Source organism: Esox lucius, chromosome 20 (genome assembly GCF_011004845.1).
Source record: "Esox lucius isolate fEsoLuc1 chromosome 20, fEsoLuc1.pri, whole genome shotgun sequence".
NCBI lineage: Eukaryota > Metazoa > Chordata > Actinopteri > Esociformes > Esocidae > Esox > Esox lucius.
In genome coordinates, this window is record NC_047588.1 from 36,831,499 (window position 1) to 36,852,049 (window position 20,551).

Genomic DNA, 20,551 nt, shown 5'->3' on the forward strand with positions numbered 1-20,551 from the left:
TTAATAAAGTTACAGCACACATGAGAGCATTGATAGTGTAGTTGTCCTGTAAACTTTACTGTTCGCAACAACATAAAGCTTGCTTAATCACATTTGACCCAAGATGAGAAACCTGAAAACAAGATGTCAGTATCAAACATTAATGGGCAATCTAATAACACAGTCAATTTCAAACAGTAACAATTTGGACCAAGGGAAAGGTAGCTGAACCGCCGACTTCCAGCAGCAGTTAACTAGCTTATCTTCGCACCAGAAAGTCAATGATGTTTAAAGGCGATTGTAGAGCCCACTGGAACCCGTGACCTGCCTGGCTCAGTGATAACCACTAATCCGATTAGAGCTCCAATGGCTGCTAGCTACAATCAATCCTAGCGATCCGAGCAGAAAGCAGAAGCACGAGGACTTCGTGGGCGTAAACAGGAAGGGGATGATAACGAGGTACGCAAATAGAACATGGAGATGAACCGTTTACACAAAGTCTAATGAGGAACATCGGCCAGACCTCTTTCTGGCATTGCTTTCCTGTAAAAGTCTCGGTTTCCCTAGGTAGCATTGCTTTAATGTTTTCATTATTGGGGTGTTCATGCCCCTTCTCCCCATTCTCTAGTGCTGAAGGGTCAATTCTGAGCTATCTGGGCTGTTAACCTCTAAAAGCACTGTTATACAGACAGGACAATCCTTGACTAATTGTGCCGTGCACTGTGAACAGAGAATAACTTCTGGTTCCCTGGGGTCTGTTTTAGGTTGATGTTAAAGCTAGCGTGTTATTTTCTGTCCACAAAGAAATAGTGATTCTGTGTCTAATAAAATAAACTACCTACTTTACAAAACTCTCTCCAATCGCCAGAACTCACCAAAGACCTCACCAAAACTCCCTAAAATGCAAGAAGGATTTATTTCCCACAATTCCAAGCATCATGAATAAATAAAATGGTACAAGTGTGTCTATGCAGAGAGTAAATAAAGGATATTTCTACAGCAATACAGAGCAATTCAAACACTGAGCATGCTACTTCTTTGTACTGTAGACTAAATCCTTATTCGATGGCTCAGTTGAATTCAAAATACAAGAGAGTACCGACTCAAGCCTTAACTCTATTAATTCTGTTTGCTTTTAAAATGTGTTGGTAAATCAATGCATTTCCTTCATGAAGTTATATACTGAATTTATAGATTTTTTTTTAAGATGACTTCAACCTTAAAACTTTTACAGTGGTTGCAAATTACAAGTGTTACAAACGCACTTAACCAGGCCATCTTAAACTAAATAAAGTAATAAGGCGCTGACAGACAAAATAATTCCTTACCCCAGCACACTTTTACGGGTGACTGACCAGAAGAATAAACTAAAAGGAGCACTCAGCTCTGCATTGATCCAAAAAATGCATTTGCAGGAAACAAACAGGCTTAAGTTTTTAACTTGAAACTCCTTCATCATGCCCTTCAGTCCCTACACCAAGGCTATCTGAAGATCCACAAGAAGCTCAGTGTCAACAAGATGTTTTCAGGCTAGCAAATGACACTGTGCATTCATAGTGTGACTAATACAACTAACAATTCAATTCGGCAAGCTCTACACTATACACATAATGTCTGTGATTGTATCAAGCTAAAGGCACCACAGGGTAGAAAGTTGACTTACTGGTTTCAAAAGATTATACAGAATTTGACTGATTCAGACCCGGGAACACAAGGTGAGGTCAATTAACTAACAGAAAAAAACAAGTCTTGGTGCTCCTGCCCACCAAGACTAAAGTTAAAAGCTGCACAATTTTGTCAAAGTCTTTGTTGTTCTGGTGGCCATTCCTCAAATCCCAGATGGAGAAAAGGAATGCTGACCGTAAACAGGAAATCATTATCTGATACCAGCAAAGAACAGCTACTTGAAACCAACCAAAAAGGTGCACAAATGAGTGAATAACTGAACCGGCCACAGGAGGACTGCTCCATGGAATGACTCTAGTCCCATGGCTGCAGATACAATGTTGTGGTGCTGGGAGTTGATGACTGGTTCAAGTCCCTTTCACGACTGTCCATGTCCGTATATCAGCATCTCAGCCCCTTCCCCCAACAATGGCAGTCAGCTGCCCCCTTTACCATCGCCACTATGTTTCTCCGCTCATCGTTGGGCTCCCGGGGGGCCTTGAGAGTATCTAACCCCAGCTGAAGTGCGTCCCCCCCTGGCCCGACCCATCTCATTGTCTGGCCCCTACTTCACCCCTAGTTCCCTGGTGCTGACAGCTACGTCCACCCGCAACCAATAACTACTCCGACACCTTGTGCGGTTCACCCCTCGAAACTGCCCTTTACCGCTCGTCCTGTGCTCCTCCATGACCCCTTTGTTTAGTTTAAGGAATTTCCCGAATCGACGCTAATACTGAGGGATGTGTTGCCCAAGGCTGTCATCAGTGGTAGATGTGGTGGGGCTGGCGATGGAAATGGAAAGTGCTCTTTTGTTCGCAATCATTAACACTTTAAACTGGCTAGCGGCTAAGGCTAATCTCAGAGTCCGTCCTAACTGGCAGATCAACTGGTTCAACAGTGTGACGATGGGAGAGACGGGGAACTGACCACAGTGCTAGTGTTCTGGGATTTGGAGGGCATTTATTAAAAAAAAAGTAGAAGAAACTGGATGGAGCTGATAAAAAAAAACAAATGCACCTTTTCTCTCTTCCTCTCCCTGCTGCCGCGAAGGTGCCTGCCTGGGGGCTCTTTAAACTCCCCCCAATCAAGGGGTGGTAGCCGAGCTGCGCTTAGATATTCTGGAATCTTCCGGAAGCTACCAGCCGTTTCTGTTCGGGGCCTTGGTGTGACACTGATTTGTGGGGCGTGGGTGCACTTGCGCCACAACGCATACGATGAATCACAATAATCTCAGTTTCACAAACACTGCTCAACGGTTGCCCTGAACTACACATACATTAAACATGAAGTGACAAACATTCATGAAATAAGTGTAATTTAATAGACTCCCTTAATAGGGAAGTGAGGCATGAGACCAGAAAACATCGTATTATCTATGCGAAAGGGCAAGCCGGTCTACTCAAACAGTACCTACAGTCAAGAGGTGACATTTCTAACACAACCTCAACTGTGTATCAGTTCAAATGAGATGAATACATTTGGCCTCATGATTTTGTAACTATGTCTTCCATTGACCTCTTCAGGCGACAACAATGACTCCTAACAGCTAACCCAGACAGAACGTAGGAGGTCCATTGCAAATAACTCATATTCTAGCCAAGTAGCCATATGTGCTACCAGTCTGTGGTTGCCAGTGTGCTCCCATGTGAGGAAGGCAGCATCAAGCCTGGGGACTCCAACAGGCTCAAAGAAATGGTGAGGAAGGCCAGCCATGTTGTCAGAACAAAACCGAACAGCCTGTAGGCGGTGGCAGAGAGGAGTATGGTGAAGATCAACTCCATCCTAGACAACCCCTCCCATCATCAATATGACGATTTCAGGCTGGGGAGCAACTTAAGCCAACCCCACCCCCCCTCCCCCAGGTGCAGAGCAGTGCGCTTCAGATGTTCTTTTGTGCCTACAGCCTACAGTACATTACTGCCTATGGGGACTCTGGACTTATAACTCTACCCCCAAGCCACCCCCACCACCACTCTGAACTCATAACTCTACCCCCAAGCCACCCCCACCACCACTCTGAACTCATAACTCTACCCCCAAGCCACCCCCACCACTGCTCTGAACTCATAACTCTACCCCCAAGCCACCCCCACCACCACTCTGGACTTATAACTCTACCCCCAAGCCACCCCCACCACTGCTCTGAACTCATAACTCTACCCCCAAGCCACCCCCACCACCACTCTGGACTTATAACTCTACCCCCAAGCCACCCCCACCACTGCTCTGAACTCATAACTCTACCCCCAAGCCACCCCCACCACCACTCTGAACTCATAACTCTACCCCCAAGCCACCCCCACCACCACTCTGAACTCATAACTCTACCCCCAAGCCACCCCCACCACTGCTCTGAACTCATAACTCTACCCCCAAGCCACCCCCACCACCACTCTGAACTCATAACTCTACCCCCAAGCCACCCCCACCACTGCTCTGAACTCATAACTCTACCCCCAAGCCACCCCCACCACTGCTCTGAACTCATAACTCTACCCCCAAGCCACCCCCACCATCACTCTGAACAAATAACTCTACCCCACAGCCCCCCCACCACCACTCTGAACTCATAACTCTACCCCACTGCCCCCCCACCACCACTCTGAACTCATAACTCTACCCCACAGCCCCCCCCATCACCACTCTGAACTCATAACTCTACCCCACTGCCCCCCCACCACCACTCTGAACTCATAACTCTACCCCACAGCCCCCCCCACCACCACTCTGAACTCATAAGAAGGGACTAAGAAGAGGAAGACGTCTCAATGGATTTGGAGGTGGAGAACAGCAATGTGTGATGTAGAGAACAACAGGTGAGCCTTGGTGAATAAAAAAAAAACATGCAATGAATAGTGTTACACAAGGACAATAGTCCTCTGTCTCTCTCTAGTGTCATCACTGGTCTCCAGCGGCTGCCCATGTCATCATGCCCACCTGCGGGCTTACAGGACAGCCTATACAGTCCGCTGGAAGACAGACCTGCTACACTTACAGTAAAGCAGGCCGAGTGTGGACAGAATGTTTCCCGGCCTGTCTAGTTAACAGGCGGGAACAACGTGAAGCCTTTGTCAAGGACTCGGTGCGCGGAGGCGGCGGACCACCCGTGAGCGCGTGAGTAATATAATAAAGGGTATTTGTGGCACGGCATTCCGCGCATGCTTGTGTTGACGGCGTCAAACCGAGGTCCGCTTTGGCCGGCTACAAATGGCTGCTCTGTCGCTACTGGATACCGATTGCCCATGGCTTAAGAGCGATGTACTGAGAGCGCATAGCTAATACAGCTAGGCCGCAAGAGATGCATGGATCCGTTCTGGCCCACGAGCACCCAGTGTGCGACGACTTGCTCACAACACGCGGTCCACGCTGCACCTTCAATCAAACCGTTTTGGTTTGCTCCACTGGGGCTGACAGACCGCTCGGCGTCAGAGCTGTCTCTGCTTTCCTAGTCCACAGGTGCCCGTAGCGCTGTGTCCACCCGGGTTTGCACTCCAGGGGGTTAAGGTGGCCATGAGAAGCCCAGTGGGGGAGGCAAGGTGGCCCATCGGCACTTAACCTTCCCAAATTCTGGCTTTGAGGGACCAGCAAACAGGTCCTGAGTGCTGCAATGTTCATCCAGACCTAATGCAGCCGTGCATCTGGCAGGACCTTGTCTTAACAGGCAGTGTGCAAATTCAATTTTCTCGTCATAACCAAACACAGAGGTCCTTCCAGTTCCAAGGCCTGTGAGTGTGCAAGACGGGGTTAGGTCCCTTTTCATTTGGTATAAACAACGCAGAAGAGAGTTAAGTCCAATCACTGGCCCAGGTGCTCTCACTCATTCTTCCCCTTCTAAACCTGCCCTCACTGGAGCAGCAGCCACACATTCCTCTTCGCATTTTTCATTCGCTCTGCAATTTGGAACATCTTCTGCCGACTGCCAAGTTCGGATTCGTCCCAAATGGACTGCGTAACATTATTCCCTGTCTTAGTAAATGCATAAACACACTTCATAACAAGTCTCACTGTTTCATCACCTGTCTCACTCCTTCAAAACAGCATCAACAAACCCAAGGCAAAGCAAGGCAAGTTTATTTTTATAGCACAATCCATACCCAGAGGCAATTCAAAGTGCTTTACATTACTAGGCCTCAAAATAAAAAATAAACTAACATCAGGCATACTAGACAAACCTTTTCTGCATAAAATACAAAACATACAAATTATACATTACATTTAAGAGGGCTGATTATTAATACATTCATTATATTCCCGACGCAAATTCCACTGGCTTACTCTTATTTACAAAACCCTCTTAGGCTTCTCTCCCTGTCTTCTGGTGCATTGTTTTTATACTGTCTGCTGTCAGGTCTATGCTTATCATGTATGTTTAGATCATGTTGGTCTTCTGGTGCATTGTTTTTATATTGTCTGCTGTCAGGTCTATGCTTATCATGTATGTTTAGATCATGTTGGTCTTCTGGTGCATTGTTTTTATATTGTCTGCTGTTAGGTCTATGTTCATCATATGTTTAGATGATGCTCTGCTGTCTGAATATCTTTTTTGTAGTTTAGCGTTGTTTCTTATGTGCCGCTTTTAATGTTTCTAAATAGTTGCCCCATAGTTAAGTTTTGGTTTAAATGTGATGGTGTTGATGTTTCTTGATATTTGCTTCATAGTTTTGTGTTGGTTTAAATGGGAACGTTTCATGGTTTATTAGTGTTCTTATGTGTGCACGGTTTGTCGCTTGTTAGTACTATGTTGTTCTTGTAGGTTTCTGTCTGTGTTGTCCATCCTTTTGATTTAATCCCTACACCCCTTCCCCACAGGAGGCCTTTTTTTTACCTCTTGCAAGGCCGTAGTTCAAAACAAGAATTTGTTCTTAACTGACTTGCCTGGTAAAATAAAGGTAAAATAAAAATGTATAAAGAATACCCCCATGGACGTTTTATAGTGTAGCATCTCATGAAATGTTATAACAGCATTAGAGTTGTACAATGCCCAATACTACGTGTGTCAGACAGAACTCTGACAATTCTAATGGAAATGACACAGAAGCTGAATGCAGGCAATGCAGGCCTTTCCTCCTCGACAATCCTTAAGAGCCACGCGAAACGTGAATGCAGGCAATATATCAGTGTCTGGTAAGAGCGAGAAAACCAGGCAGAGGGGCAGAAAAGAGAGATGGGACAGAGGTGAAAGAAGAGGATGAAATACAGCAGGTTCTGACACACTAAATCCCTGGCCATGTTTATTCTCCCTGGCGAGGACTTCAACAAGCCGCCTGTTCATTCTCACTCCATCTTTGTTTGGCAGAACAACTGTCATGCAGCCGGGAGAAGCCTTGCATTGTTCCTCTTCTTACTGTGCACAGCCAGGTCAGCCTTTCTCTAGACAACCTGACAACTCTTCTTCACCAATGACCTGATTTACACCGTTATGCTGTTTTCATTGTCTGGCAAATGGACAGCAACTGATCCCAGATATTTTCTTTTTGCGACCATAGCGGTTATCAAGACAGGACAAACAGATTCCCGATCTGGCTAAGAATGCATAAGGCTGAAAGGGAGAAAGCAGAGGGAGACCTAGAGGTACAAGAGAAACGAGCGCCATGAAAAGCTTGGCATCTGAACAAGAATAAAAACGCCAATGTCCACACGATCAAATGAATCGGTCAGGATGTTGTAACATCAGTTAAAGACTAGATTACAAACCTCCTATTACCCTAAGCTGTACAATACCATAAATCCATTTGACTGTGGCAGCCTCAGTCAAGGCCAGGAAGGCGGTAGTTGCTCTCTCTCTGGGAGCTGTGACATGCTAGGGCAGGCTGGAGCTGACAAGCAGCCATGATGGCATTTAGCACATCAATGGAGAAGAGTTACGGGGCTGCAGAAAGCACATTGGCAGGGAGTTGGGCTGGTTTGAGTGCTTCAGGTCTAGCAATGGAGACATGGCGACAAGCAGACAAACTGACAGAAAACATGACTTATCTACTGTATCAAAGTACAGTCCTTCTGTGGACACCCTCATTCTGTGTCTCACACACACATTCAATCATCATTGTCATCATCATCCTTATATTCACAATGCATGCTGACAGTACACACACACACTCACATTGAATCATTATCAGTTTTTTTTCACACAATCTGTCACTCATTCAGAGCAATACTGAAAGATCTCCAGATATCACCATCACTGTTTTTCATTTCCAGTCAGATATGGAAATGTCAGTGGGGAGAGCAAATAAACCATTAGGGGAGTTCCAACTTTCAATATGTGTTTGGGACCTGTCTGTGTTTGGAAATGTCCCTTACAAAATGCAGTGGTAACCCAGATTGTCTTCAGAAACAAACACATAGCACTGATCATAACACTGACCATAACACTGACCACAACACTGACCACAACACTGACCATAACACTGATCATAACACTGACCACAACACTGACCATAACACTGACCATAACACTGACCACAACACTGACCATAACACTGATCATAACACTGACCACAACACTGACCATAACACTGACCATAACACTGACCACAACACTGACCATAACACTGATCATAACACTGACCACAACACTGACCATAACACTGACCACAACACTGACCATAACACTGACCATAACACTGACCACAACACTGACCATAACACTGATCATAACACTGACCATAACACTGACCACAACACTGACCATAACACTGACCACAACACTGACCATAACACTGATCATAACACTGACCACAACACTGACCATAACACTGATCATAACACTGACCATAACACTTATGTAGCCCGGATCCTCGGTCAAAGGTCATATGTCATCACCATCACTCTAAGACGTTGACCCCCATACACACGCACTACTGCCGCGTAGGTTCAATTCCAACTTACTGGTATTGCTGCAAATACTCCTGTCTTTCACAGTTTTCCGACAGCACATAACATGCCTGCAAAAATATATCTACAAAAAAAGGGAAGAGGTCAGTAGAGATCATCACTGCTATTCTATGACAACACACACACATATCCCTTGTATTGGTGGCATTGGTACGGAGGGTAAATATCTGCCACAGGGCGGACCCAGGCCAGGCATGACGCTTCCTGCCTTTATTCCACTCCGACATCAATCAAAGCAGGAAAAACAAACAGGAACACAAGGGCTTTCTGCTGAAACCGTGGAAACAGCTAGGGCCTGCTTTCCATAAACATTCCAGCGGGAGACTCTGGGCATGATAAGAGAGAGACTGCCCTCACGGGAGGGAGCACACCACTGGCTCGCACCCACGGTTCCCGGGGAGAACATACTTCACATAGCATTCAGAGAGTCTGGAGGCCTGGCAGGAAGATGGAGAGTGGGGGGGGTCACACGTACGCTGGCCTGTTGATGACGACGGTGATGACGACGAAGATGACGCTGTTTAGCGGGATGGGGCAAGTCGAGAGGGTACCTTCCCCCTTGGCCCACTGCAGATTGCCCCACTGCAGATTGCCCCACTGCAGATTGGCCCACTGCAGATTGGCCCACTGCAGATTGGACCACTGCAGACTGACCCACTGCAGACTGACCCACTGCAGATTGGCCCACTGCAGATTGGCCCACTGCAGATTGGCCCACTGCAGATTGGCCCACTGCAGATTGTCACACTGCAGATTTTCACACTGCAGATTGTCACACTGCAGATTGTCACACGGAGACACTGTGTCTGCCGCTAACAGAATGGCCCCATGCAATAGGCGCCCCACTTCGTTCAACCTGCGCAGAGCGGCTAAGGAACAACAGAGGTGTCACTGCGAGACAGAACAGAGGGAGTGCTGTCAGTTAGCTGAGCACAGAACACAAAGCAGAAACTTTAGCAAACACCTCCTCCACACCAACATACCAGTATCACAGGACACAGAAGACCTGGGCTCTGTTTCCCAACCTGACCCACTAACAGCATAGTGAACACCTCCTCCACACTGACATACCAGAATCACAGGACACAGAAGACCTGGGCTCTGTTTCCCAACCTGACCCACTAACAGCATAGTGAACACCTCCTCCACACTGACATACCAGAATCACAGGACACAGAAGACCTGGGCTCTGTTTCCCAACCGGACCCACTAACAGCATAGCGAACACTGACAACCATTGATGTGTACTCAACCTCAGTCAATTCTCAATGTACTTCCATTCCAATGGGCTTGCAGAAAGCAAACTACAGACTCCATAAACCTCCCTATGAACTTGGTTTATGACACAGCATTCTGGGGTTCGTCAGATAACTCTCGTGCTATAAGAGTAAAGGTGTACTGATGTGAACTGGGCACCGCGTCTGACAGACGGGCTCCCAAGAAAGTCAGACGGGTGTTGTCGGTTCTACCATGACGGTGGGACGCGGTGGAAGATACAAACTGACACCCGCCATTCAATCGGACAGAACCGGCAACCATCAGGGCTGCCCTCCCACTGACATCATCCGAGACAATGTCATATGTAAACACACGGCTTCAAGCCTGAAAGATGCAAACAGAAACAGGGTCTTGTCCTCCTTTTCTTCTCCTCTTTTCCCCCTTTGCTCTGTCACCGCTGGTCAACAATGAGCCATTATGTGAGAGGAGACGGCAGCCTAGACAGCAGAGTAATGTTGGTGAAATGGGCTGGTGGCGGTCTGGGCGGTGTGCTCCCCATTAGGCGGCCCTGGAGGATGTGGCCCTAGAGGATGTGACCTGGAGGATTTGGCCTGGAGGATTTGGCCTGGAGGATTTGGCCTGGAGGATTTGGCCTGGAGGATTTGGCCTGGAGGATTTGGCGAGACACTGGTCCACGGTCAGTTCTGTGTACACTGAGGCATATGTCTGTTTAGTTACTGGTCGTCATGCGTACGGTTGTCATCTACACTGTTTCACTTCTATTAAGGGCAGAATACACAGAACGTTGACACACAGTTACACACCATGGGTGGACAGCTCATAACAAGACAACAGGCGTGACTGGTGAGTGTGTAATGTAGATATTATGGCGGCCGTTTAGTCGGTCTGGAAGTGGCTTAAGGCGGCGAGGCGAGCATGACCGCGCGAGGCCAGTGGGTGTGTACATGTATTCAATACCAGAGGGAAAGTGCAAGGACAGACATTTGAAAATGTATTGAGATTGATAATCTTTCATTTGGCTGGTTTTTTATAAGTGTCTAATTGCAAGGGGGTAGAAGCTGAGTAGTTTGGTTTTGGGGCACTGGTCTGACATGTGCTAATACTGAGGATGGTCTACAACCTGGGTGGCTAATTCAGGGTCTTCCTCTCTCACCACCTCTTTTTTGGAGGACCATGTCCAGCTTGCCAACTGGTTTTGGAGGACCACATCCTGCTTGCGGCCTGGTTTTGGAGGACCCCGTATGGTTGGCTCTGGTGATGAACTTGGCCTTTATCTCGACTCTCTGAAGCACCTTGGGACCGAGGGCGGTGCAGTTTCCATAACAAGCAGTGATGCAGCCTGTCAAGATGGTTCTAGATGGTACAGCTCTGGAACTGTTCTAGGACTCTGGCCTGCGGCAAATTTTTCCAGCCTCTCAAGGAGCAAAGAACCTCGTCACGCTGGCTTGTTGTGTGTGCAGAGGAGAGATAGAACAACAGACTGCAGATGCCCTGTCATGCTTGCCATTGGATACCTACAGCTGACTTCTGAGCATGTTAGCACCTTAGCCAATGTGTGAGCGAAGCCCTGTGACGGCCCTCAGAGACTCTCACATCGGTGGTCTCTGGAGGGAAGCACATCTTGAACTAATTAAACAGGACTCCATGAGGATATGCATTGCTTCCATACAGATAGGCGTGGATGTCTGTGAGTCTCTTTAAAGAGGACAAAGAGTAATTGGGGATTAGACTGTCATCTGGTTACAATGACATTCCCAGACCCAGTAACTACGGGGGCCCCAGGCCATGACACCAGGTCATTTATGAGAGATGTCCCATGTCAAAATGTCTCTGTAAACCATCACAGAGCAGAACGCTTGGAAACCTTAAGCCCCAAACACGTTTACAAAGTAACTTCTACCAGATCATAACAAATCTCCATGCTTTGGATGATTTACATAATCACGATAATAAAGAACCAAGAACCCGTGTACGTTCCTCTGGGAGATTAAAATGATGGACCTCTGTGTTTTACGTGCAGGAATCAAACACACCCACAAACGGAACCTAAACACTGAAGGCAGACACGGCAGGCCATCCATCATGTCCACGCTCCCGCCTGAACACACACACACACACACACACACAGGGCCACAAACGTATACCGACTATCCAAGAGAAGCACACTGTACAACCTGGTGGGTTTGTATATCAGGGCAGGGTAAAGGCACGGGAAAGGCAGGAGGCATGCAGACGGTGCTGCTAACATAGGCAACAGGAATGCAAACAAAGTGGTCAGGCACGAGATGACGTGTTCCTCCTGTACAGATAAACACGGTGAGGGCATGTCATTAAAACGTGTGTCCCTGATTACAGAACGTTTTTATGTGTGTGTGTGTGTATGGGTGAACTAGCATCTATGCATCCCGCTCAGGTGTGAGTATGAATCCAAATGTAAGGTAACCTACCTACCTATACTCATTGAAAACAAACAGAGGTGTGTAGGAAAGAGAGGGGGTGACCGGGAGAGTTACAGCCCAGGGTTGAAAGTGAGCTGGTGTGTACGTCCACGTCTGGCTAAGGGAGAGCGTTAAATGCAACCTCACGCCCCAAAATGCAACGAGCCATGAAGTTCAGCAATGGGAGATTCTTTAGACATTTATCAAGCGGGCATTCCTTACCACACATTACCAAGCTGCGCTGCCAAAATCCTCCTCCAAATTAGAGTCAAATAGTGGATGTGGAATTCACAAGTGCTTTTAAATCACAATTAGTAGCAGACTGGCCGGCAGACACACTAGACAGTGCTGTTCTAAACTCCATATATATATATACAGTATCTCACAGAAATGAGAACACCCTACACATTTTTGTAAATATTTGATTATATCTTTTCATGTGACAACACTGAAGAAATGACACTTTGCTACAATGTAAAGTAGTGAGTGTACAGCTTGTATAACATTTGCTGTCCCCTCAAAATAACAACACACAGCCATTAATGTCTAAACCTCTGGCAACAAGTGAAAATGTCCAAATTGGGCCCTATTAGCAATTTTCCCTGTTACAAGGTCTCAGGTGTGAATGTGGAGCAGGTGTGTTAAATTTGGTGTGATCGCTCTCACACTCCCTCGTGCTGGTCACTGGAAGTTCAACATGACACCTCATGGCAAATAACTCTCTGAGGATCTGAAAAAAAAGAATTGTTGCTCTACATAAAGATGGCATAGGTTATAAGAAGTTTCCCAAGACCCTGAAACTGAGCTGCAGCACGGTGGCCAAGACCATACAGCGGTTTAACGGGACAAGTTCCACTCAGAACAGGCCTCGCCATGGTCAACCAAAGAAGTTGAGTGCACATGCTCAGCGTCATATCCAGAGGTTGTCTTTGGGAAATAGACATATGAGTGCTGCCAGCATTGCTGCAGAAGTTGAAGGGGTGGGGGGTCAGCATGTCAATGCTCAGACCATACGCTGCATACACTGCATCAAATAGGTCTGCATGGCTGTTTTCCCGGAAGGAAGTCTCTTCTAAAGATGATGCACAAGAAAGTCTGCAAACAGTTTGCTGAAGACAAGCAGACTAAGGACATGGATTACTGGAACCATGTCCTGTGGTCTGATGAAACCAGGATAAACTTATTTGGTTCAGATGGTGTCAAGCATGTGTGGCGGCAACCAGGTGAGGAGTACAAAGACAAGTGTGTCTTGCCTACAGTCAAGCATGGTGGTGGGAGTGTCATGGTCTGGGGCTGCATGAGTGCTGCCGGCACTGGGGAGCTACAGTTCATTGAGGGAACCATGAATGCCAACATATATTGTGACATACTGAAGCAGAGCATGATCCCGACCCTTCGGAGAATGGGCCGCAGGACAGTATTCCAACATGATAACGACCCCAAACACACCTCCATGATGACCACATGACCACCAAGCTGTACACTCACTACTTTACATTGTAGCAAAGTGTCATTTATTCAGTGTTGTCACAATCAAATATTTACAGAAATGTGAGGGGTGTATTCACTTATTTTTATATACAGCTCCAGAACAAAATAAGAGATCACTGTACCTTTTTCTTTCCTTTCCAAAAAATTCAAAAAGGAAGGTTTTGAGTGAGGAACAGAAAGGTTAAAATTAGGAGAACACTGCAAATTGAACTCCTCACTCAAAACCTTTCTTATCAACTTTTTTGGAAAGGAAAGAAAAACGTGCAGTGGTCTCTTAATATTTTCCGGAGCTGTATATGAATATATTACAAATAAACATGTTCTCACACAGTCTCTCACAATTTGTCTCAAAACTCTCTTTTACACACACAACCCTTAATAATTTGTTCAAACAGTTATTGCTCAACTCTCCATTACTGTCTTGGGTGGAGTGTGGACGTTGTAGATATAAAACAGTGTTCATTTTTATTGAAACATCTATCATGACAGATGGACTGTAGACAGCCACGGACAGGAGGTCCGTAAACGTCTGTCATGACCTGTCCACTAAGTCCGTAGACGTTTATCATGACCTTTACAGGAGGTCTGTAGACTTCTATCATGACCTGTCCAGGAGGTCTGCAGACATCTATCATGACCTTTACAGGAGGTCTGTAGACTTCTATCATGACCTGTACAGGAGGTCTGCAGACTTCTATCATGACCTGTCCAGTCGGTCTGCAGACTTCTATCATGACCTGCCCAGGAGGTCTGCATACTTCTATCATGACCTGTCCAGAAGGTCTGCAGATATCTATCATGACCTTTCCAGGAGGTTAGCAGACTTCTATCATGACCTGTCCAGGAGGTCTGCAGACTTCTATCATGACCTGTTCAGGAGGTCTGCAGACTTCTATCGTGACCTTTCCAGGAGGTTAGCAGACTTCAATCTTGACCTGTCCAGGAGTTCAGCAGACTTCTATCATGACCTGTCCAGGAGGTCTGCAGACTTCTATTATGACCTGTCCAGGAGATCTGCAGACTACTATCATGACCTGTCCAGGAGGTCTGCAGATTTCTATCATGACCTGTCCAGGATGTCTGCAGACTTCTCTCATGACCTGTCCAGGAGGTCTGCAGACATCTATCATGACCTGTCTAGGAGGTCTGCAGACGTCTATCATGACCTGTCTAGGAGGTCTGCAGACTTCTATCATGACCTGTACAGGAAGTCAGCAGACTACTATCATGACCTGTCCAGGAGGTCTGCAGACTTCTATCATGACCTGTCCAGGAGGTCTGCAGACTTCTATCATGACCTGTCCAGGAGGTCTGCAGACTCCACTGGAGCAGAGCTAACAGACACGTGGTTAAAATAAATGGCCTTTCAACCACAAAATGTAAACCCAGTCTCCCTCTGGTTGCCTGCCAAAGGTTGCTAGGTATTCCCACACAAAACCAGTGAGGTCCTGATGTTCTAGTGAGACGGAGCATGTTGGTTGACGTTTCTTTTGGCCACTCATTGTGAGGAATTCCTGATATAGTGAGGCAAGCGGGGAGAAATTCTGTCCGGGACTGGACTGATTATGGGAAGAAACAAGAGGGAAGATACTTGGAGGCTGAATTACATGGGTGCACTTACAGATTTAAACACACACCCAAACACACACAAAATGTATGATCACACACACACACACACACACAGATACAGTAAACGCACAGCAACACACAATGACAGAACAGTGAGTTGTCTACATTAGCTGCGGTATGTCTGTAAGAACAAACTCAGGGATAACTTCCCCAACAACCTCCAGGAATCTCTGATGAATGACCTCTATGTATTCGCCCTGCACTGTTGCTATTTTTTCCCCTCAATTTGAGGCAAATTGGATGCAATTGCATCTGCTATAAGAGCCACACATTCCCACACTGCTGTTAGTTTCTCACGGTTGGGAGACAGTTGGGTCAGGGTCTGGAACGCTGGGTTCCGTGTGTAAATTTCACACATACACATATTGACTCTTGCATACACACACACACACAGACACACACACACACACACACACATACACACACAGTCTGGCTTATACTGTACATGCTCACCCAGAGCTACCGCAGTGAAGGAAGCTGGAGCCATTCAAGTCCAGCGTACCAGGCCTCGAACATTCTGACAACATTCTGACAACATTGGGACTGGACAAAGCATGCTTCATGAAGCGCACCGCTATAGCGCCACCGGACAAACGAACTGCCTGGCGCACGGAAACGTGAAATGTATTTCACCGGGCAGCTCCCCGACTCGCTCTCCCGTTCTGAGGGGGTCCTGTCCGTGACGCACACCTGACACATCTGAGACCACTTAGCGCTCGCCGTCACTACACACAGAACAAGCGAACACACTGTGCCGGCGCCAGGGCTGGCTAATCTCCTCGCCGCGGGAGTAGCACAAGCCAGACCAGGCCAGAGGCTACCCAGCTCCAGTGCTGTTCCGTAACCACCACACCACACCACTCTGTGGCAGAAGAGAGGAGCGTGCCTGTTCTCCTTACCTGGTACACAGCCGTGGCCATCCTCTCGAACCCCCTTCTGTCTCTATTGTCTCTTCTTCCGCTGTCTCTGCGTCTAGTGCGACATTGTCCTTTCTCTGAGAGCGCAGAGAGGCGGAGGACCGCTTGATTTCTCGTCACACGCGCGTACACACACACACACAACACACCAGATGAGGTTATCCAAAGACTGGCTGCCCAGGCTGAAAAGACGGTGGAGGTGTGTGAAGAGAGAGTGTGTGTGTGTGTTCCCGCTTCAAAAGACTACACGAAAATACCGTATCTTTGGCTCCTCAGTCCTCTCCATCCACGTTTGCCAGAAAATGAGAATGCAAATGTTTCCAGTCTCTTTAGCCTATACAGCCGACAGCAGCGAACAGGGCCAAATAGTGAGCACAAACCCCCAGGAACTGGAACAGAGTACTGCAGCACTCAGCTCTGAACTCTGACAGCAGGCTAATGCTATTCCCTCCTCTCTCACCACTCTCTCTCCCTGTCTGTTCTCTCCTCCCTCTCACTGAGTCATTCCCGCCCTTCACTCGCTCTCTCTCTCTCTCGCTCTCTCTCTCTCTCTCTCTCTCTCTCTTTCTTACTCTAAACACAGGACACAGAGCAAGGAGAGGGGGGAAAAAACCGTACAGAGTATATCAGGCTGAATTTCCCATAGCTCAGGGGTGGGACTTGAACCTGACACAATACAAAAGTTTCTATTTTTATGAACCAGCAACTCTCCTCCTCTCTTTCTCTCTCTCTCTCTCTCTCTCTCCCTGGCCCTTTGTTTTCCCGTTCTCCTCTAATCTTCTGGTGTTGATATCAGGTTCTTGGGTTCCAGATTAAATATGAGCTGATATGCTCAGGTCTTGCCACTCTCTCACATATTCACACACACAGTCACACATTATTAAAGTACAACTGTGATTCTTAGAAGGTCCCGGAAAGCGACTTTGAACAAATAGTTTTGTTTGTCCACAAATGTGAAAATATGTGAAATACATGAAAAACATTTCAATGTAACATTCAATGAGCTATATCAAGCACTTAATAGTACCTTGACAAAAATCTAAATTTGGATATGTTACTGTATCTAAAGAGAAAATGTGCATTAATCAACATGATCTGAGATCGCACACATGGAGATCAACTTAGGTACCATCATTATAAATACTAATAACACCAATAATAATAATTAATAATCAATAAACGATTTAAGCAATTTCCAAACCAGAGATTACACATAAGAATACATTATTCACTGTCTTTATGTTGTGATAACTGCCATTCAATATTGTGACAACAACATCTTACATAACCTCACAGTGTAATTGAAAACTACAACAAACAGCAGGCGACTTTGAAAAGGGTAGGACACCACTTATACACCCGTAAGCAGCACACATTCTGGAACACAAAATTACCAACGTTCCGCATGGAAAGACTCACCATATTCTTTGAAGTTGGATGTTAAAAATGACATAGAGACATTTTCAAAACATCACCTACTCTGATTTAGCCACTGAATGTGTGTTCACCAGATGTCTGTTCTGAATGTGTCATTTAATCCACAATTAATGACAAGGAGGAGGAAGGAAGCAACGCTGGCTGGGAGGACTCAACATCTTGTTGCATTAGCAACAAAACAACAAGGTGGTTTACGTGGGCTGGCTATCAGCAACCTGACCTCAGAGTCGCACTGCTGTGTTTGACGTTCGTCCAGGGGAGGGGGTGATAAATGTCAATGGAGGCCTGAATGTTAATGAAAAAACTATCCTTGGAAGATTGGCATGGCCACTGTAGAGGCTTATGAATGATACACGTAAGATAAGCATGGCCTCTTTGCAGGGAAATGAAAGATACGGGAAAGATTAGCATGGCCTGTATAGAAAGTATTGAATGATACAGGGAAGATTAGCATTACCTCTATGGAGGGTAATGAATGACACTAGGAAGATTGGGGTTATCGAAAGTGAGGTTAAAAAACAACTGTCAAAGTTTGCGGCCTAACTGACAAACCCCACCCTCAATGCTCCATAAAATTGCCTGTCTATTATCATATTCCTTTTTTACCACATGGACATACGTCTAAAATAGACCTTCATCTGCTAAGATTAGACTTATAAAATAGCATTACGTATGGTTAAGAAAATGAGTGGACAGGACTGGGAACTTCCCTGGTTTTTATGGAGTTTGAGTGTGTGTGCAGGCTATTCATTGGTGTGTTCTGTATCTTGGTATGGTATTTGACGTGTGCTAGGATATGTTTAAGTCAAGGTTGACTCAGTTGTATAAAGTTGTTTGTTTCTAAGATGGGGAGGAGTCATCACAATCGACCAAACACATCAGACCCAGGTTTTATCACACCTGGACTGACCAGTTTATGGTCATGCGTGTCAGCGGGACACATGCCAACTGCAGCTGGCCCAGACCAGCAGCACATACAGCCCTCAGTGGTTCACAGGGTGAAGGTTAACACCCACGTCTATCTGAATCCTGACCATAACACCCGACCATAACACCCGACCATAACACCCGACCATAGACACCCGACCATAACACCCGACCATGGACACCCGACCATAACACCCACCATGGACACCCGACCATAACACCCACCATGGACACCAAACCATAACACCCGACCATGGACACCCGACCATAACACCCGACCATGGACACCAAACCATAACACCCGACCATAACACCCGACCATGGACACACGACCATAACACCCCGACCATGGACACCCGACCATAACACCCGACCATGGACACCCGACCATGGACACCCGACCATAACACCCGACCATGGACACCAAACCATAACATCCGACCATGGACACCCGACCATAACACCCGACCATAACACCCAACCATAACACCCGACCATGAACACCCGACCATAACACCCGACCATGGACACCCGACCATAACACCCGACCATGGACACCAAACCATAACACCCGACCATGGACACCCAACCATAACACCTGACCATAACACCCAACCATAACACCCGACCATGAACACCCGACCATAACACCCGACCAGAACACCCGACCATGGACACCCGACCATAACACCCGACCATGGACACCAAACCATAACACCCGACCATGGACACCCGACCATGAACACCCGACCATAACACCCAACCATGGACACCAAACCATAACACCCAACCATGGACACCCGACCATAACACCCGACCATGGACACCCGACCATGGACACCCGAATAAAATACCCGACCATGGACACCCCATGAGAAAGGGTACCGGAGGCTATCTTTAGACTGTGGGCCATCACCACATGACTACATGACTACATGAATACATTAATATATGCCTACATGAATACATCACTACTTGACTACATCACCACATGACTACATGAATGCATGCCTACATGAATACATCACTACATGACTACATCACCACATGAATACATGACTACATCACCACATGACTACATGACTGCATGAATACATCACCACATTACTACATGACTACATGAATACATGACTACATGAATACATGCCAACATGCCTACATGAATACATCACTACATGACTACATGACAGCATGAGTACATCACTACATGACTACATCAAAACATTACTACATGACTACATGAATACATGCCTACATGAATACATCACTACATGACTACATCACCACATGAATACATGACTACATCACCACATGACTACATGACTACATCAGCACATGACTACAAAACTACATGAATATGACTACATGAATACATGACTATATGACTACATGAATATATGACTACATCACCACATGACTATATTAATACATCTGCCAACACAAGTAACTCAAGAAAGTGATAAAATCAGGATTATTTTTTTATGGAAACAAGTCAGTATAAGAATGCCTTTTAGTGCAGAAAATACATGATAAACCCATTTTCATGTAGTATTGTTTTCCTTATTGCCTATTTCATTAAGTGTTTTAGTAACTGTACATGTACATATCACAGATATTATTCTGTGTTTGGATTCATGTTGGAGGAGTAGCAACTGCTTTTGCAACAGCTAATGGAGATTCTAGAAAACCACCAAACACCAGATTAGGCGCTAATATGTTATGGGTCTGGCATAGTTCCTGTGTCCTGGTTTTGATTAGCTGTGTTCTGCCCTTGTTCCTGCCTGTGATCAGTGCTGACAAGAATCCATGCCAGGGACAGAGGTGTCTGATGGAAGACGCGCGGTACAGTTCAGGGAAGGAAATACCAGGCTGCTCCCGGGTATGGGCCAACATACCCAGCACAAAACAATGCATTCTGGAAATGCCACTTAGAAC

General features: G+C 46.4%; 1 protein-coding gene across 11 annotated transcripts in view; it reads right to left on the reverse strand.

Annotated features, from left to right (window-relative positions):
- Window positions 1-20,551, reverse strand: part of tns1b (tensin 1b) — a 142,643-nt gene that overhangs the window by 71,077 nt on the left and 51,015 nt on the right. The window contains exon 1 of one of the 11 annotated variants that reach the window (XM_020041129.3): window positions 16,235-16,709. The exons of the other annotated variants lie outside the window; for them this stretch is intronic. Coding sequence (XP_019896688.2) covers window positions 16,235-16,255 — 21 coding nt within the window. The 5' untranslated portion in view covers window positions 16,256-16,709. Of the gene's footprint in view, window positions 1-16,234; window positions 16,710-20,551 lie in introns of those variants that run through there. 11 annotated transcript variants of the gene reach the window in all.